Source organism: Octodon degus, unplaced genomic scaffold, assembly GCF_000260255.1.
Source record: "Octodon degus isolate 3935 unplaced genomic scaffold, OctDeg1.0 scaffold00092, whole genome shotgun sequence".
NCBI classification, from domain to species: domain Eukaryota; kingdom Metazoa; phylum Chordata; class Mammalia; order Rodentia; family Octodontidae; genus Octodon; species Octodon degus.
The window spans coordinates 5,716,851-5,739,779 of NW_004524668.1; the positions used below are offsets into that span (position 1 = coordinate 5,716,851).

Consider the following 22,929-nt stretch of genomic DNA (forward strand, 5'->3'; position numbering starts at 1 on the left):
CCCCCCCCCCTGCTAATGATTGAACCAAGGGCCTTGTACATGGTAGGCAAGTACTCTACCACTGACCTACATCTCCTCCATAACTAACTTTTCAACCATTTTTAAAATAATTTCTTACTATTTCCTTACATTAACATCTTCCCTAATCCACATAGGCACATTTAGTGTGTTTGTTTTCATGTCTTGTGCATCCGTCCTAGCAATTCTCCTGCAGATGGTATGTGTTGTCAAATATATTTGCTATCCTCGCATGGGTGTGGTCTGCATGCCTCATGGTGAATTTAAGGAGTGGAAGGGGATGAATCCTAGATTCGGTGCTTCCTGTCTATTGTCCCCATAGGCAGCTGCGCTGCTTGGGTTCCTCATTGAGTACTTGTAGGTGGCAGCCCTGGCAAGAAGGATCATCCCAAGATTGCAAGTGATCATCCCTGGAGTGGGGTTGGAAAGCAGCAAAAGATGAGGTGAATGGATGACTAATTGAGGGTTCCTCAGATGCTTGTTATCTGTTTTCAGCAATTTCTCAGCCAAGCAAGACACGGGACAAATCAAACCTTCTTGCCAGGTTCCTTCTACCCCAACCATTGTTTGCCCAAACTGCCCGTCCTTTGCTCCAGAGCACAGCCTACTCCCTGCAGCACCAACCATACCCAGGAATCAAGAGTAGCTTCCGACTCCCTACCAGACTGCATCATTTCCTTCGATAGTTCCTGAAATCCAAGCTTCTCTCTCAGTTCCGCCACTCTGCCAGATTGGTTTGGCAAAGAGAACCAGCAATCTGGGAAAATTTGAAATCTTGGCAGGAAAAATATGAGGTGGGTGTACAGTGCAATATCTTATGTATAATTTAGAATGCAAAAGAAGCGTGCAAACACTAAATATTTTTCAAAGAATCATAAATCTAAACAAGAAGGGTGAATTTGCAGAGAAAATGAGAAGGAAAACTAAATAAACAAAACTGGTCTGAACACTGGGAATCAACTGGTCAATTGTAAGTGCATTTATCCTCTGACTCAGGAGCCCAACTTCCGGAAATCCAACACACACACACACACACACACACACACACACACACACACACACACAGATACCTGAGTACTACATCAATGAGAAAATGAGAATTCAAACTAGAGCTGTCTAAATCTGCTCAAGATACTGTGAGTGTCCCTTCACAAAATGACTCAGATAAAAAAAAAAAAAAGGCTTCTCAATTAATATTAGCTCTTAGTTGTTTTTAGCAGAGATCAGAGATAAACTAAACAAAATTTTATTGGAGTTTGTTATAGTTTTTAGGATGAAGTTACTGCAGTAGGCAGGACACGCAGCTGGCGAAAATCTGGAGTGGAAGGAAAGTTGGACAGACCCAATCAAGGTCAAAACAAAGGCAAACCTGCCAATGACAGCTGACAAAAACTAAATGATGGCCCAGGGCTGGGCTCTTATGGCCTGTTGAGCAAAGCCCATGTCAAGCACCGGTGGGGTCCTTCTGGCCCATTATGCCCAGGAATGTGCTGAACAGAGTGACTGAAATCCAGCCCTACTACGCCTCTACTACCCCCTCAGAGGAACGTCTATGTTTTTCTTGCACTGATAATTCTAGAAAAACTTACAAATATGTCTCTTATAAAAGTATTCTTACAAGGGCCAGTGAGATATCTCAGCAGACTAAGCACCTGCTTAAACGCAGGGACCGGGTTTCCATCCCCAGCACCACATGCTGTACCAGCCCCACCCCTGGGTGCGCTGAGCCTGTGACCGAGTCTGGGTGTGGCAGTACAAGCCTGTAATCCCAGCACTGGGGAAGCTGAAAGCAGGAGGATCACTGAGTCCAAGCTGCATAGTGAGACCCTGTACCAAATACATAAATAAAATACTTTTCTAAAAAAAAAGAAAAGTACTCTTGCTATGAGCCCTGAGTTTCTATAGGCCTACTTCTAATCAGGCTTTCTCTCTTGTAAATCCATTGATTGACCTCAGAAAATGTCCCAGAGTGGTCATTTTTGTGTATAATAGCCTCTAGACAGAGTCCCCATGGCAGTCCACTTTAGGGGCCCTTCCTGCTTCCAGGAGCTTTTGTCTTAAAGACTTTCTTCCTACTTATCCTCTTTGAATCCACTTTTCAGCATCAGGAGATGAGAAGCCAGCATTGTGGTAACACAACTAAATCCAACCCAGTGACAAGGGACATCAAGTCAGACTCATGATGGGTGGCAGAAAAATGGCTCTGTGAGACTAAGCCTTTGCTATACCTGCTCATGACGTACACAATAGGTGTTTAGTCCTGTTTTACGGCCTGTACCTCCTAAAACACTTGAAATCCCTGGAGTGATAAGATTGTCTTTTCTATCCTATTAGTACAGAAGGATTGTTCTCCTCCTGGGGAGCTGGTGCACGGAGGCAGTGCATCTCCGTGCTCGTCTCATTTGCTTCTCGCCTTCTCCCTCCATCTCCTGTCCCCTTTCCCATTTGTAACAGATCTACTTCCCATCACCTATCTTTTGTTTTGCTCTTTATGTATATTCTAGGTTTCTCTTATAAGAAGAAGCATGAAATATGTAACTTTTTGTGTCTGATTTGTTTCATTTACTACTATGGTTTCAAGATACATCCATTTTCTAGCAAATGATTCAAGTTTATCCTCCTTTATGGCAGGTTAGGAGTCCACTGTGGAAAAATATCACATTTTCTTCATCCACTCATCTGTTAATGGATGGATAAGCCACTTCCAAGATTTAACTATTGAGTTGGGGGAAGAGCTCAGTGGTATAAACGCCTGGCTGACAAGTGCAAGGGCCTGGGTTTGATCCCCAGTGTTGTATGCTGTGCCAGCCCCGAACTGAGCTGGCCACCAAAACCAGGCATGGTGGCACATGCCTATAATCCCAGCACTGGGGAGGCTGAGACAGGAGGATCACTACAAGTCTGAGCTGCATAGCGAGACCCGTATCAAATTAATAAATAAAACATATTTAGCTATTGTGAATTGTGGTGCTATAAACATGGAGAGTCATATCTCACTGTAATATGATATCTTTAAATCTTGGGAAGATACCTAAAAAGAAAAGAACTGGGTCTAATGGAATTTCCAGTTTTAGATTTTTGATACATCTCCTTAGTGATTTCCATGACGGTGGTACTAGTTTTCATTCTCACCAACAATGTACAAGGGTTCCCTTTTCCCTGCAATCTTTCCAGCATTTGTTATTATTTGATTTCTTGGTGACAGACATTCTTCCTTAGCCAGATGGAGTCTTAGTGTTGTTTTAATAAAAAATAAAATTCAAACCAACAAACAAAAAAGTCTTTTCTATCCCAAGGAGCTGGATGGTGGCTGGGGCCCCCAGCTTCAGGACAGAGCTGGTCAGGAGCAAATCAAAGTTTGGTTAGAAACTTGAGACTTTCAGCTTCGATCTTTAATCTTCAACTGAGAAAGGGAGAGGGGAGGAAGGCTGAACGGAGCACCAGTGACCAGCAACTTCACAAAGCATTGTATATAATGGAGCCTCCATGGAAGCTTAAAGGACAGGACTGGGGGTGTTTCAGGGTGACAGAAAGTGTGGCAGTCCCTGCAGGATAGGACACCCAACCAAGATACTGAAGCTCCACTCCCTCCTCCCAGGCCTTTCCCTGCATCTCTTCTGGGTGGCTGTTTATCTGTATGCTTTGTATATTCTTATAATAAGAGAGTGAACATAAGCCACGTGTTTCTCTCAGTGCCATGAAGCAGTATGATTAGCATCATAATCAAATCCAAGGACTGGGTCATAGGAAGACTGAGCTACAGTCACTGGATCAGCAGCACAGGCTACAAGCTGGGGTTTAGGATTGGCGTCTGGAATGGGAGCAGCCATGTGGGACTGTCGTGGTTGAGATCCGGGACTTCCCTGAAAACGTTCATAGTGGTGAGGGCTTTGTTGCTGGCGAGCTTTGGGAGGATGACTGAATCCTGGTCGCATGGCCTTGGAACTGTATCTGATCCCCCAGCCCTTCTTCTCGGGCTCTCTCTGCTTCTAGAATACCATGAGGTGAAGAGCTTTCTTCTGCCATGCCCTCCCATCATGACGTGTCTGCCTCCCCATTGACCTAAAACAATGGAGTCGGCCAACCACAGACCGAAATCTCTGAAATCGTGGGCCCCAGTAAACGCTGACTCCTTGAAGTGTTTCCTCTTGAGTATTTTCTCCACAGCAATGCAAGGCTAACACAGAAAATGGGGATCAAAAAGTGGAGTCCCTAGTTGCTATACACCGGATTGTGTGGTTTAAACTTTGGAATAAATCTAGAGGAGAAGTTTAGAAAGGCTTTGGAGGGAGATGTAAGCTAAAGAATCCCGAGAATGTTGCAAGCAGAGCTTAGTGGAAAACTCTGATGAGAGTTTAGAGGATCAGAACTCTGGTGGAAATGTTGACAGTAAAGACTATGTTTCTGTCTCCTCAGCTCCAGAGTCCCAAAACACTAGGTTGAGCTACCTGCCCCAGAAATCTCATTAGAGGAATAGGCAGTGGAGCAGGGTGAAAAGGAATTTTATTCTCCATGTGGTCACACAGGAAGGACAGAGGTCTAGAAACCTTAAACCTGTCATCAGAAATGCTTACAGCACTCTCAAAGTAACATAAGAAAGAGGAACAAAAACAACAGTTGGGGCTTTCCATGGTTAGCAATCTGGGTCATGCTGGTCTGGCCGTGGTCTAGCTGGACATTACCTTGGGCCATTTTCTCAGGACTGGTCATGCAAAGTTTTGTTGGTACCAGGAAGGTCACTGTTGTTGTTTGGGGGATAGTTTTGATTCTTTGTCAAAAGATGTTTATCAATGAGATCTGTTGTTTCTGGGATCCAAAGCAACTTTGGGATAGAGTGACTCAGTAGAACTTGGAAAAGAAAAAGCTATACAGCAAGATGGAATTGGAGAAACAAAATGGAATGAGTAAAGTCAGTGGCTGGTCCCACTTCCAAATTCCCACCATCAAGTCATCATTCTATTTCTATAGGAGAAATTTTAGAATGCAAGACCTGGGCAGAGCTAGACAATTCTATTTCTTGTGGGTTTTGTTGGGGAGGGTAGTATAACAGGCATTTTCATGTAGTATGAATAGTATAAATACCAATCTTTTCTTTGTTTCTGTTTTCTGTTGTGGTTGTTTGTCAAGATAAGGACTCGCTGTGTAGCATAGGCTGTCCTTGAACTCACAGCAGTCACCCTGCCTCAGCCTTCTCAGTCCTGGAATTAGAGGTGTACACCACCTTTACCCAGTTTTATGCTCCATGCTGTAGCATCTGTGAGAACAAGGTAACCTCACTGAATGCTGAGAGGTAGGTGCTGGCCAAGTGGGATCCAAGTGCCCTTCACCAGTCCAGAAGAGAACTGTAGAAGACAAACCAAAGCACATGGAGATTTGCAAGCATTTCTTTGTTCAGATAGCAATTTATGAATCACACAGCACTGGACAAGTTCAAGCCTCCACCGTGGGGAGTGGAAACTTGCAAAATGTTCAGGGAAGCAAAACAAAGGAAATAGACTCAATTAGTTAAGAGGAAAGTCCGTAGTTAGGGGTTAGTTTGGTGGTTTATGATTGGCTAAAGCTGAGCTTCATGCTTCTGTTTATGCTGAGCTCCAGTTTGTTTATGCAGAAAACCAAAATAGCTGGAGCTATTTCAGCCTTGCAGCTAAATTGCTTTTAATTGACTTAAATTAAGTGTGTTAATGAAGTTGTCTCCATCCTTCTTGCTACGGATGCCTCGGTTTCATGTAGGTAAAATTCCAAACCACCTAACAACCTCTGTCCGCCTCGCACAACCTAAACATTCTCAATATGTCACTTCGCATACCAGACATGCAAGGAGGGGCTCCCCAGTACACCATGTAAATCTCCAGGAGGTGACCTCTGAGTAGCCCACTCTTAAACTCAATTCTGGCACTGTCTGTCTTGCGTTAGCGTCTGATCCCACAGGCTTTCGGGTCTGTCAAAATATAGCATAACAAGAAGTTTTGTTCAAAGATCAAATGGGCTTTTTATTTGTGAGTCTAGAACAAATTTCACATCATTCTATAAAACAGAATGAGTGTTCCAGATAAGCTGAGCCAAGGATGTTGGCTTTAAGACCAAAAAGAACTGGAGGGAAAAAAAAAAAAAAGGAGAAACAGAAAATACAGAACATTTCTGCCATTCAAGATGACATTGAAGGGGGGCTGGGGAGATAGCTTAGTGGACTAAGTGCTTGCCTGGCCAGCACAAGGTTCTGAGTTCAATCCTTGATACAATCAAAAAAAAAAAAAAAAAAAAAAAAAAAAAGGCACTGAAGAGGCCAGTGACACAGGTAGTAAAGGGAAAAGATTTGGAGAAAAGGAAAGCTAGGGAGAGAGAAGAAGGGAGGTCCATAAGAGCAGAGACAGTGTTATTTTTAAAGGAAAAAGTACAATCTGGAAGGAGAACAAGGCATGGCCCTTAGAACAGTGGAAAGAATGTCAGGGAGTGGGGAAAACAGGACCCTGCATTGTCTCCTTTGTGCTAGCTATGTACATCATCCCTACAATAAGATCGGAGCCACAGGCATGAAGCATGTGTAGTAATCACAATCATTATGTTGTAAAATTCAAGCAATCAGAGAGACCATGGAAGAAACAGGAAGATTTATTTTAGGTGTAAACTGACTCGAGGGGTGCGTGTCCAGAGGGCTGAGCTCAGAGTGAAGGAAGGGCTCTAGTTCTGTACATCTTGTTGAAGGGGTTGTTCTCATTAACTGCACTGAACTTGTGAGTGGGCAAGCAAGTTTGCAGAAGAACAGGCCAGCGAGACAGCTCAGTGAACTAAGCGCCTGCTTAGGCAAGCACAGGGACTGGGGTTTGATCCCTGGTACCACATGCCACTCTTCCCCCCACCTTCAGCACACTGAGCTGGCCACTGAGACCAGGGATGGCGGTGCATGCCTGTAATCCCAGCACTGGGAAGGCTGAAAACAGGATCTCTGTGAGTCCGAGCTGCAGAGTGAGGCCCTGTACCAAATACATTAAAAAAAAAAAAAAAAAAGTATCTGCAGAAGGAGAAAAAAGGCAGTTGAAACTTAACGTTATCATTGCAACTCTGTTGATTCTCAAGTTCAGCTATGAGTAGACTACTCAGGCAGCTTCTGGGGCGATTGGAGCAGTACTGCTGTTCCTGGTGTTGGCATGATTTTGTCGTAAGTTTAGCCAGCTTGAATGACTGGGATACCGTCAATATATGTTAGTGCTGGATCCACTTGACTTGGGCTGCCAGCTCTAGCCAACTGTGGTGGAGCCAAAGTAGTTCTTCCAACTTTAACAGTAGTGGGGGGTAGAAAAGATTATAGCATGGGGCCCATCACATGTGGGCTCCAGGCTGGTTGGATTCTAACCCTTGACCCAAACAAAATCCCTGGGCTCAAAAGGGTCTATTGCATTTGTCAGGCTTGTGGATACTCTCTCTTGTGTCTAGCCATGAATATTTGGCTATTTTTCCAAGCTTGTATCCACCTTCTTAGGGTCAGTTTTTTTAGTTTACAGAGATAACCCTTGATTTGATCTATGATTGGGGTGGCCAGGTGAATATCTTATAAAGAGAACATCCAGTTTGTTCCATGGGGGTGCACCTGACCTATAGGAGGACCATGGGAAAGACCTGGTCCCACCTCAAGTGACTTTCCTGGCAATATTTTTCAGCAATTGTTTGAGTGTCCAGTTCTGTGCTCTGTTGTTTTTTTGAGCAGAAGACGGCATACGAGATGTTGCGGCGTGACTGGAGTTCAGACGTGTGCTCTTCCGATCATTCACATATTTAGCAACCGAGGACTCAGATGATTCACATTTTTTTTTTTTTTTGGGGGGGGGTGTATGGCAGGTAGACTCTGTGTTTTATTTTATTTTTATTTTTAGCTATTTTTTATGTCTGTATAAGTCTCTGGACTATCTCAGCCAAGAATGCCAGTCCACTATCTGACCCCAAGGTCAGAGGTAGTCTGAATCTTGGGATGATATCTATTAACCATACCTTTGTCATATCTGTGTCTTTTTTATCTGGTTGGGGAAGGCCTCAACCCATCTTAAGGTGCAGACAAGCACTAACATATATTGAGAGCATCCCATTTTGGCACAGCTCAATGAAGCCCACAAGTCATCTTTCACTTGGGTGGCACCTGTATCCGGAACACCTGAGGGCTGAGTGGCCCCTTGTCTTTTGTTTCAAGCAGAGGCTGGGCATCACTCACAGTAGCTCGAGTGGTGGCAGTGAGCCACAGTGCGTAGACACGATGCCCTAGCAATGTCTGCGCTGCCATTTTTCCTATGTGACACTCTTAATGGAATTGCTTTACAAACCCAGGGGCCATCATTTCAGGGGTGGCCAGACTCCCGTCAAAAATTTTTATCATTGTTTCTTGATATAATTTCTAGATCCTTGGAAAATCATGGCTTTTTTGTTGGGAGAGTACTTCGGGATCTCTGGGAGAGGAGGTTCGGGGGTGAGGGGCATAGCCAGGGCCCCTGTTTTGGGCTGTGGGCTGTCATGCCAGCCTGTTTTACTTCCTGTCTGTCTTTTGATTTCTTCTGTTTTCTAATATTTCAGTTCACTAATATACGCTGCAGTGTACAGAAAATATAGTATACTTACAAAGTGGTGTACTATTAAACCACAATGAAGAATAAATTTTAAGTCATTTGTAGGAACATAAATGTTCCTTGAGACTCTAATTTTTTTCTGAGAGGGGATACCTGGACTTGAACTCAGGACCTCACACCTGCCAGGCAGGCACTGCACCACTGAGCTAAATCCCCGGCCTTCTAGATCTTAATGCTAAGTGAAATGAGGCACACAAGCATAAACATTGTACAGATTGTCTTGTATGAGAAACCCAATGTATAAACTAAACTAAAGAGTGTATAATAGCAATCAGGGCAACAGATCCTCTACAATTCTTAAAGGGATGTAGAGATGGAGGAGGGAAGTAAGAAAAAGTAAGTAAAAAGAGTTATAGTATATTCTGTACATGTACCATCTCCCCATGGAATGTACTCACCACCCCTGGCAAATATGCACTAACAAAAATTTTTCAAAAAATAAACACTACAAAATTTTAACTAAAGAGGGATGGCTGATGGTTGCTTTTTTTTTTTTTTTTCATAAAGTTGCAAAGAGTTAAATTCTAGTGAATAATCCTGCATACCAAAAATTGGGTGGGAGGGGGTCCTGCCATTTAGAAATGGTCTACATCTATAGGCTTTGACTAAATAAATATTTTGTATTGTACAAATGAGATGCTTTTGTACATTGGGTAATGAGTTTATTTGTGTTCATTAACACTATTTCCCAAACTTGTAAAAAGTTCAAAGCTATCCTTTGGGGGGCCGTGGATATAGCTCAGCAGCTTAAGCACCTGCCTGGCAAGTGCATGGTCCTGAGTTCAATTCCTGGTAACAACAACAACAAAAAAAAGCCAACCCAAAGCTATCCATTGATTCTTTTGCTATGTTTTTAACATACATAGCACCTTGTCTTAGTTACTCTTCTCTCGTTGCTGAGACAAATACCCAACACTCAAAATGAAGGAAGGAAAGGTTTATTTAGCTCACAGTTACTGGAGGCTTCAGTCCATGCTCAGCTGGCTCCAAGGCAGAGCAGCACATAGCAGAGAGCAACTTTTCATGGTGGCAGAGGCAAAGAGCAAGAGAGCAAAGGGAAGGGTAGCAGCAGCTCAAGCAGCTGGCTTCTCTTTCCTCCTTACATTGAAATGCAAATTACCTGTCCCAGGGCAGGCGCAGCATCCACACCCATAATAATCAATCACAAACTCCAAAAGCTGTCCCATGATTGCATGAGGCTTTAGGGGGACCCTAGACACAAACCATGACACACCTCAAAAGTAAAACTCGTATAGCCTCATGTATTCAGAGGTGGAGCTTGTCAGAGCTGGCTGGGTCTAGACTGTGATACTGGGATTTTGAGTGTGTGGCACTAAATTAGTCCATTGATTGGGTTAGCATAGTTCTGGGTGCGGATAATGGAAAAGCCCACCCTGGAAGTGGGTGACACCACTAGAAGTCTTAAAACCTGAATGAGATAAAAGGGAAAGGGAGGCTTGCTGCTACTGTTTGGCTGGCCCACTGCTTCCTCCCTGCCATACCATGGACTATTTCTCCTCTCTGATGCTCTTCTGCCATGGTGCCCTGTCTTGGAGCCAACTAACTGTGGATGGAAACCTCTCCACACAGTGAGCTCAGATAAACCCTTTAGCTTATAAGTTGAGTATTTTGGTCCAGCAACAAGAAAGTAACCAACACAGAGACCAAATAAATTTTTGATAGGACAATCATAACAAATGCCAAATTTGCATGATGGCAAAGCCAAACTAGGAATTTCAATTACAAAAGAGTCCCTTCTGCTACCCCTGTGAGCAGTAAGGGCCTTTTCACCAGCCTGCAGAATGTATTTCTCTTCCACCTTCAATAAATGTACAATCTTGCTGCCTTTTCTGTGTGGCTTATCTGATTCTTAGTTCAGGACCCCAAAACCCTGGAAAGAATTTCCTGAGACTCACCAACTGGTAACAAAATCTAGTCCACATTCTAGAATTAAACTAAGACACATAGTAACCAGTTTAATTTTAAAAAGCAGACTTGTGAAACAAGGTTGGCTCTGTCATAGAGATACATTAAACATACTCCAGTCTCCTTTTCTGTAAACCAACGTGAATTACCTTGTAGGAAAAGCTACACCATTCCTACTTATGCCAAGTCCAAGAATTACAGCTTAGCAACACATTTAGAAATTATTTTAAGTACACAGAACAGATCAGCAAAAATTTGAATATAACGTGCAAGAATTAGAGTCTATTTAACCAACTAAATGCACACCTTTTTTTTTTTTTTTTTTTTTTTTTTTTTTTTTTCGGAACCAGGGATTGAACTCAGGCCCTTGCGCTTGCCAGGCAAACACTTATTCTACTGAGCCATCTCCCTGGCCTCAATGCAGACATTTTTGTAATAAAGTAAGGTTCTCTCTTATTGAGCAGGACCGTTCATCTTGCTAGCTAAATAACCATAAGCAATGCACAAAATAGCAGGTTGACATCAAGTCGAGGTGATCCATTGGGAAAGCTGCTCAAGTTCTTGCGAGAAGTCCAAGCGCAGAGTGCTAGAACTATCCTGCTCGTGTGTCCTGAGATTCGGTCATCAACAAATCAGGCCTGTTTCCCCAACCAGCTGTGTCACGCCTTAATCTCATTCCTCATTGCCTTTATCCAGGAAAACACAAAACCTATTTGAAGTGGAAGAAGCTCAAAATCTGTGTTTCTGAACCTTATAAGGCTTTTCTATAAAAACAAAATGGTTCTTTTAAAAAACACATTTTGGACTAGGATAGGAGCACAGTAGAAGTTTATCTGTTACACAAACATAAGCAAGCCATTTTAGGGTCTCTTTTTAAAAAAGTAACATTTGACCTCAGTTAAACCCATTAGCAGACTAGGTAAGTCACAGCTATTCAGCTATGTATAACAAAAGAATATTAAATGAGTCATTCTTATGCAAATTATTGGCTTCAGATATCTCAAAATGATGAATACAACCATTAATCATTTTAAGACATCATTTAAATCTTAGATTTTGAGCTGGTGAGATGGCTCAGTGGTCTAAAGCACCTACTTAAAACAAGCTTAGCAAAGCACAGGGACCGCGGTTCAATCCCCCAGCACCACATGCCAGCCAGCCCCGCCCCCTGGTGGGCTGAGCTGGCCACACACACACACATAAATTAAAAAAAAATTTTTTTTAAATAAATAAATAAATCTTAGATTTTTAATTTGTTGACAGTTTGAGGAAATCCTTCATTTGGGGATACTTACTGCCCCTGCAGCATAGTTACAAAAAAAAATGGATAGAATAATTAAAAATTAGACAGAAAGGTGACAAGGAAAGTCATAATTTTAAAAATGAAAACAACAGCTTCAAAACACAAGTTCAGGTTTTTTGTGTTTTGTTTGTTTTGTTTTTCTCCTCCTAGAGCCCAAGCCTGGGCAATTTCCTGTCACCTGCAAATAGGTTCAGCCCTTTTCTTTTTACTGTGAGTCTCTCTCACCTGCCAATAGCCCACCATTTCACCTGTAAATTCAGCCACCACCAAAGCCATCAAGATGATCTTACTCTATTTCTATCATAGACCAGCTTTTCACCTATAAATTAAGTCCAGAACACATAAAGACTGCCTGTGGGCAGGCCATCTTCCCTCACTGATCAGACCAAGGCCAACATCATAGATTATCAAATCTGCCTGTCTTCCTAGACAGGCTTTCACCAGCAAAAATATATAAACTTTCCCAAGGTCAAGTTGTAATATCACTCATTTCTGTGAGAACCTGAAACTCTGCTCTTGGGGAAGTCCTAAATCTCTACTGTACCCCCTGACTGATACATCCAGAAAATCCTTCTTCCACAGTGAGAGGAAGCAAGCCTGTGACGAAGCCTGGGTTAAGGTCTGTATCTCAACTTCAGGAACCTCTCAGATCCAGCCTGATGACCATTACTTTTGCTATTATTAGCTTTCTATTTTATGTTCTGCTTTGGAGCTTTGTTTGTTTGGATTTTTATTTTGTTTTATTTTGTTATTTTGAGACAGGGTCTCACTACGTAGCTAGGCTGGCCTTGAATTTGTGCAAACCTCCTACCTCAGCCTTCCAAGTGGTGGGATTACACATGCGGGTCACCACATGCAGCTGCAGTGGTACTTACCCTCAAATTTTAAAAAGAATCAGATATCTTTTGATCTTCTATCACAGAATGATATCTGTATATCAACAATTTATGAAGTACATTTAGTACACCCAAATACATTGCCACTTATAGATCTTAAAAAGCTAAGAAAGCCTGAATGTATACTTAGCAAATGCAGAGCCAGCATGATAGCTCAGCAGACTAAGCACTTGCTTTGGCAAGTGCAGGAACCAGAGTTCGAGCCACACTGAGCTGGCCACTGAGTCTAGGTATGGTGGCACACGCCAGTAATCCCAGTGCTGGGGTGGCTGAAGAGAAGAGGATCACTGCAAGTCCGAGTTGCATAGTGAGACCCTGTGCCAAATACATAAATGAAAAAAAAGAAAGAATGAGTATACCTAGCAAGTGCTTTTAGTATTTAACTTAATTATAATTGATTCAGATGTTTGATGTACATGGCTACCTAATATAAACAGTTATCTCTAAATTGTTTGGTAAACACAAGACAATGGACAAGCACAAGTCAATGTCCTAAACCATATCTTTTTTTTTTTTTATCCAAAATGTGTTTATTGGGATGGCTTCCCACTCATCTTGATTGAGGGTACTGTTAGTGCTGCTTCCTCCTGAAGGAACATCCTTCTGTGAGCCTTGCCCTCCCTCCTGTAGGCTGGCACAGGACAGTGGAGCAGCCAACACACAGAACTACCGTCTGTGCATGGCTAAAGACCGTGGTGATTTTATAGCATCCTGGGCACTTCACATCCATGAAGTAGGAACTGGGGCTCTGCACCAGGCGCTTCTTCTTGCGCTTCCTCTTCTCCTCCTCCAGAGAGGGATGAAGGAGATCTTTTGCGAGAGGCATGTTCTTGTGGGGAGTTCGTCACCGCCGGAAAGGCTAAACCATATCTTTAGTCAAAGAAAAACATATAGCTAATTAGAGTTCAGGTCTGGATATATGCGTTCACTGGGCCAGGCCCCAGAGAGTGGACTTCAAAGTCAAGCAGAAAAGCCGAAGTGAAGCTGCAGTTCAGTCCGGTCAGGCTGGGTGTTTGCCGTGCTTGCAGGCACCGCTGGGGGTGGTCACACTGAGCACCTAGCAGCACACAGGTCTCTCCCCCTCCTAGCCTGCAGTTTCCTTCCTCCTTCTCTCATTGGCTGAGTACTCCGATGTTGCAGTCTTTGGGGTTGGTACCTATACCCTTGGCCTGCTCCTTCTGTATACATTGTATGAATTTTTAAAAGCAAATGATTAAGCTACAGGGGGTAACTTCTTAACTGCCAGTACTTTTCCAATCAGAGTCAACACTGTGAATGCCATACTTTATTGATTATCTACCCTCCCCTCTTTGTTTAGAGACCCTTTTAGATCATGACCTCAGTCATATCACAGACTAACTGTAGCTTTCTACTCAGAGTCAAAGACTGTATCCTGAAAATACATCACTTTAGGTTCCTATTTCACACAGGTTTCTATTTTACACAGATTCTAAACTATAATTGGTTAACACAGGAAAACATTGGGAGTGTTACTGTTGTGGACAGCTGAATGATAGAAATAGTATAGGCAGGCAGAGAGGGCTAGGCCCTCAGAATGAGCAGTATGGAAGACAGAGTACTTGCAGTTGTGGGAGAGACAGACATTTCTGCTGTGGGCCAGACCTCAAGACAAAAGATCAAACAAATACATACCTCCCTAAGGATACACGTCAGGGACTGATACTCTAAATAGGTCTCTATCTTCTTGAAAAAGCCAGGAAGAGTCACTAACCTAGCATTCCATAGCAAGAGTCCCCACTCTATATTCTGGCCTGCTCTCTCTATGTGACTTGTTTCCCCATTTGATCCTGATTCAATCAATTTTACCTTAGCAATTGTACTTACAGTCTTATTGGTTGACCATAGTTTTGTCCCACTTCATGCCCACCTAGCAAGTTCCTGTTTCCCACCTCCCGTCGTGGATTTGCTCAATAAGAATCCCCAGAAAGAGGCCGGGGAGATGGTTCAGTGGAATAAATACTTCCCTGGCAAGCACAAGGCCTGAGTTCAATCCCTGTTTCCACCAAAAAGAAAAAGAATCCCCAGAAAAAGCAGGTTCCTTGGCAACCCACTTGGGTCCCTTCTGTTTGTCTCTCTGACAGAAGCTTTCTCTCCCTCAATAAATATATTCTGCTCTTAATCTCCATTGTTTCTTCCGTTTCAGAGATCACGCACTGGCCCCAGGAATCTTTCAGGTTGGGAGTTTCATTCCCCTGCGTCATTACTGGTTACTTAGGTTCATACGCTCAGGTTTGTTTGCTCCTCCTGGCCCAATCACAGGAGCCCATTGATTTGGGATTTCATTTTGCGGGGCTGATTACATAAGGACAAGTTTATTTTAGCTTTTAAACATTGGTTTAAACCATGTGGACTAAAAGGCCTTTAAGCTTATGTTTTAATGAATGATAACTCTCTTATATTTAAATTAGCTTGATAACATGTGGACAATTTACAAGTACACACATAGACATGGGGCTCTGTATGTACCACTTTGTGCTTCAAGATGATACACATATGCAAATGAATATACATAAAAGAAAGACTTATATGTATCATTTACTAGTTTTTAAAACTTAATTGGTATGAGTTTTCTTTTAGAGTCCTAAGCAATACTTAATTCTAAGTTTGTATGTCTAAAGGTAGGATTTCTGATTGTAGCCAGGTGAGAGATTTACATCTCAAAAGAGGTTGCTTGCTCATTCAATCCGAATTTGAATTTCCTGACTTTTTCTCTTTCTGTCATAAAATACTACAAACTTTAGACCATTCTAGAAAGCTCTTGTCCTAGTTTTAAAATATTCTTCCATTGTATTGAAAGATTTAGACATAGCTGGTCAGAGGTTTGCACACCTTATCCCCAATATATTGCCCAAGATTTCTAATATGGGAGAAAAGAAAACCAATCTAGGAACAATATTTTTCACTGAGTAAAACCAAAGCACAAGCCACCTGTAGCCCATTTTCCTAGTTGAAGAACAAAAATGGCAGAAGAAGGACACAAAAATCCACTGCTAGCAAGCAGAAGTTTCGACAATAATCTTGAAGCATAATCAGTTTAGGATGGACCAAATTAAAGTGAAACATGAACACCCATGAGAAACGTAGGATTTGTCTGAGTGGCCGCGTGGTCAGTGGGCACTGTGGGTTCTCACTGGTGCTCATCACTGATCTGGAAAAGGACACGGAAAGTAGCCGTGGATATTACGCTGGCCAAAGTTATTCCAGAGAACTCAGGGGTAGCTCATGAAAGCCCAGCGCACGTTTGCCTCTATGTGACAAGTTCTAGCATAAAGTAACAGGCAGTTCCTAGTCACAGAGATTTCCAAATACATCCTGATACCTTTAGCCTCTTAATGTCTCTTAATTCACTTTCTTGTCAAGCTGATCAAAGAAATTGGACCTCAAAATTGACCCATGAAGCCCCAAAATATCTCATACAAAGTCCTACATGGGTTCATAATGATAGAGGGGAAACAACAGAACTCCCAACCTGCTAGATGTCAATACTTTGAGTTCTTGTCTCCCAAAATCAAAGAATGAATTCTTAGAAACTAAAAGTGTAAAAAAAAAAAAATAAATAAATTACTGGGCTAGCTCTAGGTTGCCTTGGATCCCACTTCGCAGGAGAATTTTTTAGAGAAAAGTCACAAGGTAAGTATAAAATCACAATGTGGGTACAACTTGGGTCAATACTATGATCCACTGATAAGATCCCAAGTATAGCTGCTCAGGTACTACAGATTCAATGGGGAAGCTGGTCTCTTAGCAAGTGTACATGGAAAGAACAGAGAGACCTTCTTAGGAAGGCCCTGGTCACCCACCAGGGTAACTGAAGTCTGTCCAGACTTTATTGTACCAGGCAATACCAATTATAGTATAATCGTCAGTTTACTGTTTGTCCCATGGGGAGGCATGTAGACCTGGTCTTTCTGTCTCTATCTACGGGTCTGGCCCTCAATAGATGGACCGCGAGTCGCAGTTGTAATATGTTCCCATCCTCTGCACTGATTTCTTCGAGGGCCTGGTCCTGTCTGACTGCCTATAATATTTCTACCTAACTTAGCTATCTATAATAAGAAACTCCAAAGAGAAGAAGAAGGAAACATTGATCTAGAATAGAAGAAATAAAAGACAGGTAGAAAGGAGATGAGAAAATCATTCTGAAAATAGTACTTGTAAGATGACCGTAACTTTCAGGAAATCCCTCCCCCTAGTCAAAGTTACCCAAGGGGCTCCATGTGAGCATTTCTTTAAACTGAGGCTCTTTAAGGAGAGTCACATGGAGAGAAAACATTCTCTCAGGCTTTCACAGAGAGCACATTGGCCAAGCAATGGCCGTGACTCATCTACATGGCTGACACTGACAAAGGATCTACAATCTGAGGTACAGGATCTCAGGATAAATCCTGAGGGGATTTCACTGACCTTATCAGACCCAAAAGCTACAACTCTTGTTGCATAGGTCCTGCTTTACCTTGGTCTTAACCATTCAGCAGAAAAGTATAAACACGAAGTATAAGAAGTAAAGCTATGCTGTTATGTTGAGTTGTAGAGGACTCAGGTCAACAATTTCTGACATTGCCAGTCAAGCAGAAGACCCAATACTATTATGGACTCCTGGACTCTTTTAGAATATTTTGCTGAGTTAACACACCTATAATATTCAAATAACGGAACTGAACAAAAAAGGGGATACAGATGAATGTCCATTTTGTATCTGTGTATTCAAAATGGTTAGGCTAGATATATAGCAACATTCTCTTAATGAATGGAGGGATTTGTTCTAATGGTGTTTGTGGATAGGGTATCATGTCTGCATCTTGTACAGCAAATAACCACTAGGAAGAGAGTACGCAATGTGTTAATTATTGAAACTGTCCTACCAATTTGATTTGAAACTGTCTCATTGCTATTTGTCTCTCAATAAAATTATGAAAAAAAAATTTTTTAAAAATAAACTGAGGCTCTTCCTCTTCCAGACCCATCATACTCAAAATTCCCAGGAACACTGAAAGTCCACAAATTGATTTAACTTCAAAAATAAAAAGCAGGAACCTGATCCCAAGATAAAGGAACAGGTTGAGAAAATCGAAAGAGTGTTTAGATTACTAATGTAAAACACCCTGGATCTATACCTGTAGCATGAGCTGGTACCCTCCTAAGGGGTGGCCACCTTTACCCAGGGTTTCCACTACTTCAGGAGAAGCATAAACATTCTCCATTCCAGGAAACAATGCTTCCTCTCTGAATGCCTACACTTCACTCTGAGTAGGTACTAAAATTTCTTCCTAATAAAGCCTTCTCGTGCCTCCTACTGATTAGTTTTAAAAGTTCTTTTTCTGCAAGGGGGGTCATCGAACCTGATGGATTAGGTAGGTCATGTTTCTTTTCTCAACGTCAGTGACAGGGCAAGGTCAAAGGTCTCTGTATGATAAATCTAAACTTCCAATATTCCTTTAGAGGGTACTGTTTTTCCCTGAAGTGGGAAGTTCCTTGACCAAACTGAGTCCTCTGTAGTCTTTAAGGAAGAAAATTTTCCTGCCTTGCATTCCTGTGGTAGAGGAGTTGTAGATCCAGTAGTCCTCTCATCCTGGAATCCTGACTTTAGTCTGCCCTGTTAGTTTACATCTTTTGGATGGTACTAAAATCTTGCTATCCACTCTACAGTAAAGATGATTAAAAGAACATGCTGTGGTTTGTGCCTAGTCGTCCCCCCAAAGCCTCATGCATTCACTGGGGTCAGCTTCTAGAGTCTGTAATTAATTTGTGATCCAGTGCTGGGGTTTTGGGTGTGAGTGCTGCTGGGATTATGGGCGTGAGTGCTGCTGGGATTACGGATGTGTGTGCTGCTGGGGTTTTGGGTGTGAGTGCTGTTGGGATTATGGGTATGAGTGTTACACTCACACAGCCTGAATACAATATAAGAAGGGAGAGAGGCTTGCTCTCTGTCTCCGCTGCTCTTCCTCCTTTTTGCTCTTGCTGTTTGGCTGTTTTCTGCCACCCTGAACTCTGCCCTCTGCCACGTGCCACTCTGCCTTGTAGGCGGCCAAATATGGACTGAAACATCCTCAAGCTGTGAGCTAAACAAAGCTCTCCTTCCTTCATTTGGGCTGTCAGGCATTTTATCTCAGCAACGAAAGAAAAGTAACCAAGACAAAAGAGAAGGATAAAAGAAACTGAAGCAAACCCAAGACAGAGTACTTCAAACAAACAAAACACACCTGGAACATTTTCTACCTCTGAAGCATTTCTCACACCAGTCAGTGCCCCCCAATGACCCGTCATCGGTCCAAACAGCCCCAAATGGTGACAGTGCTTACCTCTCCCCAAAAGCAGTCAAAAAGAACATCCAAATAGTGAAGACAGGAGTAGATACGTCCCCGCAGTGCACTTTCCAGAAGGCAAAGCCCGTCAGCTCCTCAAACAATCTGTATTGTTTTTCTTTACCAAGAAGTATTTATAGGCAGCGAATGCTATGAACAGGAAAAAAAAGAGATTTCCGGGGGTAGTAACATCACTGGCAGCTGCTAAAACGTCCCTGGAGGCTCAAGTACAGGTTCAGCTAACCATGAACAGTCAGTCCCTTTCCCCAAGGCCTGTTGCCTGTCTCTCTGGAAACCAGAAGACCCATGGCTTCTCAGGGGCCAGGACTCACCTGCTGGCTGGCTTTGCCAAAATGTTACTGACCACTTAGTTCCTGTGCTCAAGGTTGCTTACCACTGAACAAATCAAAGGAGGTTGTTTATTTTGGTGACAAGAAAAAAGATCTTATTTAAAGCTAATTCCAAGGAGATGGGAGAAGGGTCTCATCCGCCTCAGATTACCACATCACCATGTTCAGGTGCATATGATTATTTTCAGAGGGGAAGGGAAACGCAAGGAGGGGCCACAACGCACACCTAGGCTTGCTTCACCCCTCCCACCATCTTCAGCTGGCTCCCCTTCCTGCGGAAAGGAAGCTGGGCTCTGACCTGCTGGGGGCAGCATCTGCTCAGTCTGTCACTTCATCTGGGCTGAGGGAATGTGGTTATGTGCTCAGCAGGAGGAAGTCTGGAGAAACAACTTAACTCCTAAAGGAGAAGCTGCTGAGCAATAAAAGAAAAATTGAAATTCTAAATTTCCTTCTGCCATGCTGGTTACAATAGGCTGTGACACTAACTCTCAGTAGTAACAACTAACCCTACTACATGAAAGGGGTAATGGTCCCCTGGTCTCCTCTTCTACAGCAGAGTGCTCAAATGTTCAGAAATTATTATATTTAGGATTAAGACTTCTTCCTACTTCAACACAGGTGTAACTAGCCTTGGATGGCCCACCTAGAGGGTTTAGATTCCAAAGCTAAAAAAACATGAAGAGGCTAAGAAAACAGTTGACACCTGGCTTTTCTCCTCCAAAGTCAGCCAGCACCCAGGAAACCAGAGGATTTTCTCTAAAATTGCCTTGCAACCTCCCAAACAGGAAAACTGCAATATCCCAGAGTCAGAGGCCAGCCCAGCCAGCCAGTGTATATTCTGCAAAGATGTGGGTCATTGGACAGAGACTCTCCCCAGTGGTTTTAAAGGAAGTCATGTGGCTAGCAAGCCCATGACCCATCCATGATATAACTGGTACAAGAAAAGAACTACGTGACCCCTGAAAAGCCTTGACTGACCTTAATAAGAAGAAATGTTGACTTTGATCAACTAGGCATTGTTTTGACTTGGTCTTAAACACAGCCAGGGGCCAGGCAGATAGCTCAGCAGGTTAAAACACCTGCTTAGGCAGACACAGGGCTGGGAGTTCGATCCTCGGCCTGCTATGCCGGCCCCACCCCCAGGGCACACTGAGATTGGGCTTGGTGTCGCATGCCTATAATCCCAGCTCTTGGGAAGCTAAAAACAGGAGAATCATTACGATTCTGATCCATGTAGTGAGACCCTGTAGACCCTGTACTAAATACAGAAAAAAAAAAAAAAAAAAGAAAAGAAAAGAAAAAAACCCCAGTCAGCAATAAAGTATGACCAAAAATTCAGGGACTAATAGTAATACCAAAACAGGAAGAGTTAGACTGGATCTAAAAGGGGGCTCCAAACACTAGTTACTATTGGCTGTCTTCAGGCATACCCAGAGACATCTTAACCTATATGAGAACTCCAGATTACTAGTTCCAGTAGCTCTGCCAAAAAAAAATGTGCTCTTCAGCTACGTCTACTGCCACAGTGATATTTTAAGAAGATGTGAAAGTACACCACTGGTAAAGATTTGGCTTCTTAAGTGAACCAAGAGGGGGATAGGGAACCGGGATAGCCTGCCTACAATATAAGGGTAGAAAAGAGGCTTCTTCTCCCTGTCCCTTTGCTCTTGTTTTTGCTGTCTTCTGCTAACTTGAACTGCTGCCCCTGTGCCACGCCACCCTGCCTTGGAGCTAGCTGACTATGACCTGAAACCTCCACACACCGAGTGCTAAATAAACCTTTCCTGCCATAATTTTGAGTGTCAGATATTTTGTCTCAGCAATGATAGGAAAGCAACCAACACAGCTTTGTTTGTTTGTTTTCTTCTAGGCCCACCACACCCAAACCTGTTAAACATATTGTGGGCTCATAAATTAGTTTAGTGGATAAAGTAAAGGGCAACAACTTGACCTAAAATGAAGAAACATTGAAAGGGTTCAAAGAATGACTTCACGCAAAATATTTTATATCGTCCATCTTAAAAGATAATTCCAAGAACATATGTATTCTGAAAACGCAAAATAATGTGCCACTCTCTGAATGGTCTACACTGTATTTTCTCTTAGTATTTTTAAATTTTTGCTGAATAAAACATTTCTCCACCTCTCACTGACATGTCCTGAAATTCTTCCTATGATGATAGTCAAGAACCTTTTTTTTTTTAATGAATTTAGGACAGGGTGTACAGGGTCTCACTATGCAGATCAGACTCACAGTGATCCTCCTGTCTTCAGCCTCCCAAGTGCTGGGATTACAGGCATGTGCCACTAGCCCCAGTCTCAATCTCAATCTCAGCATGCCCAGGGGGTAGAGTCAACACAGCACATCTGGGATTGAACCCCAGTCCCTGCACTCTGCCTAAGCAGGTACTTTAATTCGCTGAGCTATCTGGCCAGCCCTCTCATCAGTTTTAAAGGCAGTATCAGCCAACTTTTCCATTTCTGGGACAAAATATCTGACATAATTTGAAAGACAAAAGGTTTATTTTGGTTCATAGTTTCACAAGATTCAATCCACAATCAACTGTCTGAGTTGCTTTATGCTGTGATAAAGCCAAAATATTTTGGCAGAAGGACATGGAAGAGAGCTGCTTACCTCCTGCCAACCAGGAAGCACAAGGACCAAGAGCCTGAGAAAGGACCCACATTTCAAAGTATTCCCCCAGTGACCTACATCCTCCAACTAGGCCCCACCTCCGCATAGCCCATTCAGTTCCAAACTCACCATTGAGTGAATCTGTTGCTGAGGTTAGTAACCTTATAATCTTATCACATCTCTCTCTGTCTCTTAATCCAATAAACTTGGCAAGCAAGAGTAATCATCAGGGAGGTCATGTATCCAGTTTAACTAGTCATCTCATTAGCAGATAAAATAACAATTACCACTGGGTAATTCCAATGATTTTTGGGAGCTGGGTGTTGGGAAGAACAATATAAGGTCTTTAAGTGATATTTACCCACCTCACACATATTTCAGATGTCCCTCACCCTTGGCTCTGTGGCTTATATCTTGTCCATACAGAAAATATTACATTCATTCAAGAGCACAAGTGTAAGCACACGCACATGCGTGCACACACACACACACACACACACACACACGCTGGAAGAGACCCAAGCTTCCTGTGGCAAGAACTTTGAGAGTCACAAACACTCAGATCATGCTTCAGAAGGGACACTTTGGACTTAGAACACATATCCCTTGGTTTGAGGAGTCCGTACCTACGGCAAGGATGCTGGTCACCCAGGTGCATGGGCTCAGAAGCAAATTCTTGGGTAAAAGCTAAAACCAGCTGTTTACCTAGTTGCCTTCCCGCAAGCACATGTGCACTTCATTTTCCGCTTTTCTCATTTGGCCAGTGAAGTGAGGAGTATCTTACTGGTCTCTGAAGGCCTTGAAAATGAAACCCAGACCATCTGTGCCTCCCACAACAGGTTCAAACCTAGCCCAAGAGACTTTTTTAA

The 22,929-nt window shown here is 42.8% G+C and overlaps 1 protein-coding gene across 2 annotated transcripts; it reads right to left on the reverse strand.

The window, feature by feature from the left end:
• Positions 1 to 13,323: 13,323 nt before the first annotated feature.
• LOC105743031 (40S ribosomal protein S27-like) lies at positions 13,324 to 22,084 on the reverse strand. 2 transcript variants are annotated; one of them, XM_023722439.1, is made up of 3 exons: positions 22,072 to 22,084; positions 20,209 to 20,215; positions 13,324 to 13,611 (listed from the first exon to the last, which is right to left on the reverse strand). In XM_023722439.1, the coding sequence occupies exon 3, from the start codon at positions 13,576 to 13,578 to the stop codon at positions 13,324 to 13,326; it is 255 nt and encodes an 84-aa protein (XP_023578207.1). In that variant the 5' UTR covers positions 13,579 to 13,611; positions 20,209 to 20,215; positions 22,072 to 22,084. The 2 variants fall into 2 exon arrangements, with proteins under 2 accessions (XP_023578207.1, XP_012371575.1); XM_012516121.2 differs by lacking the exons at positions 20,209 to 20,215; positions 22,072 to 22,084 and adding an exon at positions 20,563 to 20,573.
• Positions 22,085 to 22,929: the final 845 nt, after the last annotated feature.

What these genes read in the sequence shown, in the direction of transcription:
- LOC105743031 (XM_023722439.1), bottom strand. Translation starts at nt 13,578, where the DNA reads ATGCCTCTCGCAAAAGATCTCCTTCATCCCTCTCTGGAGGAGGAGAAG.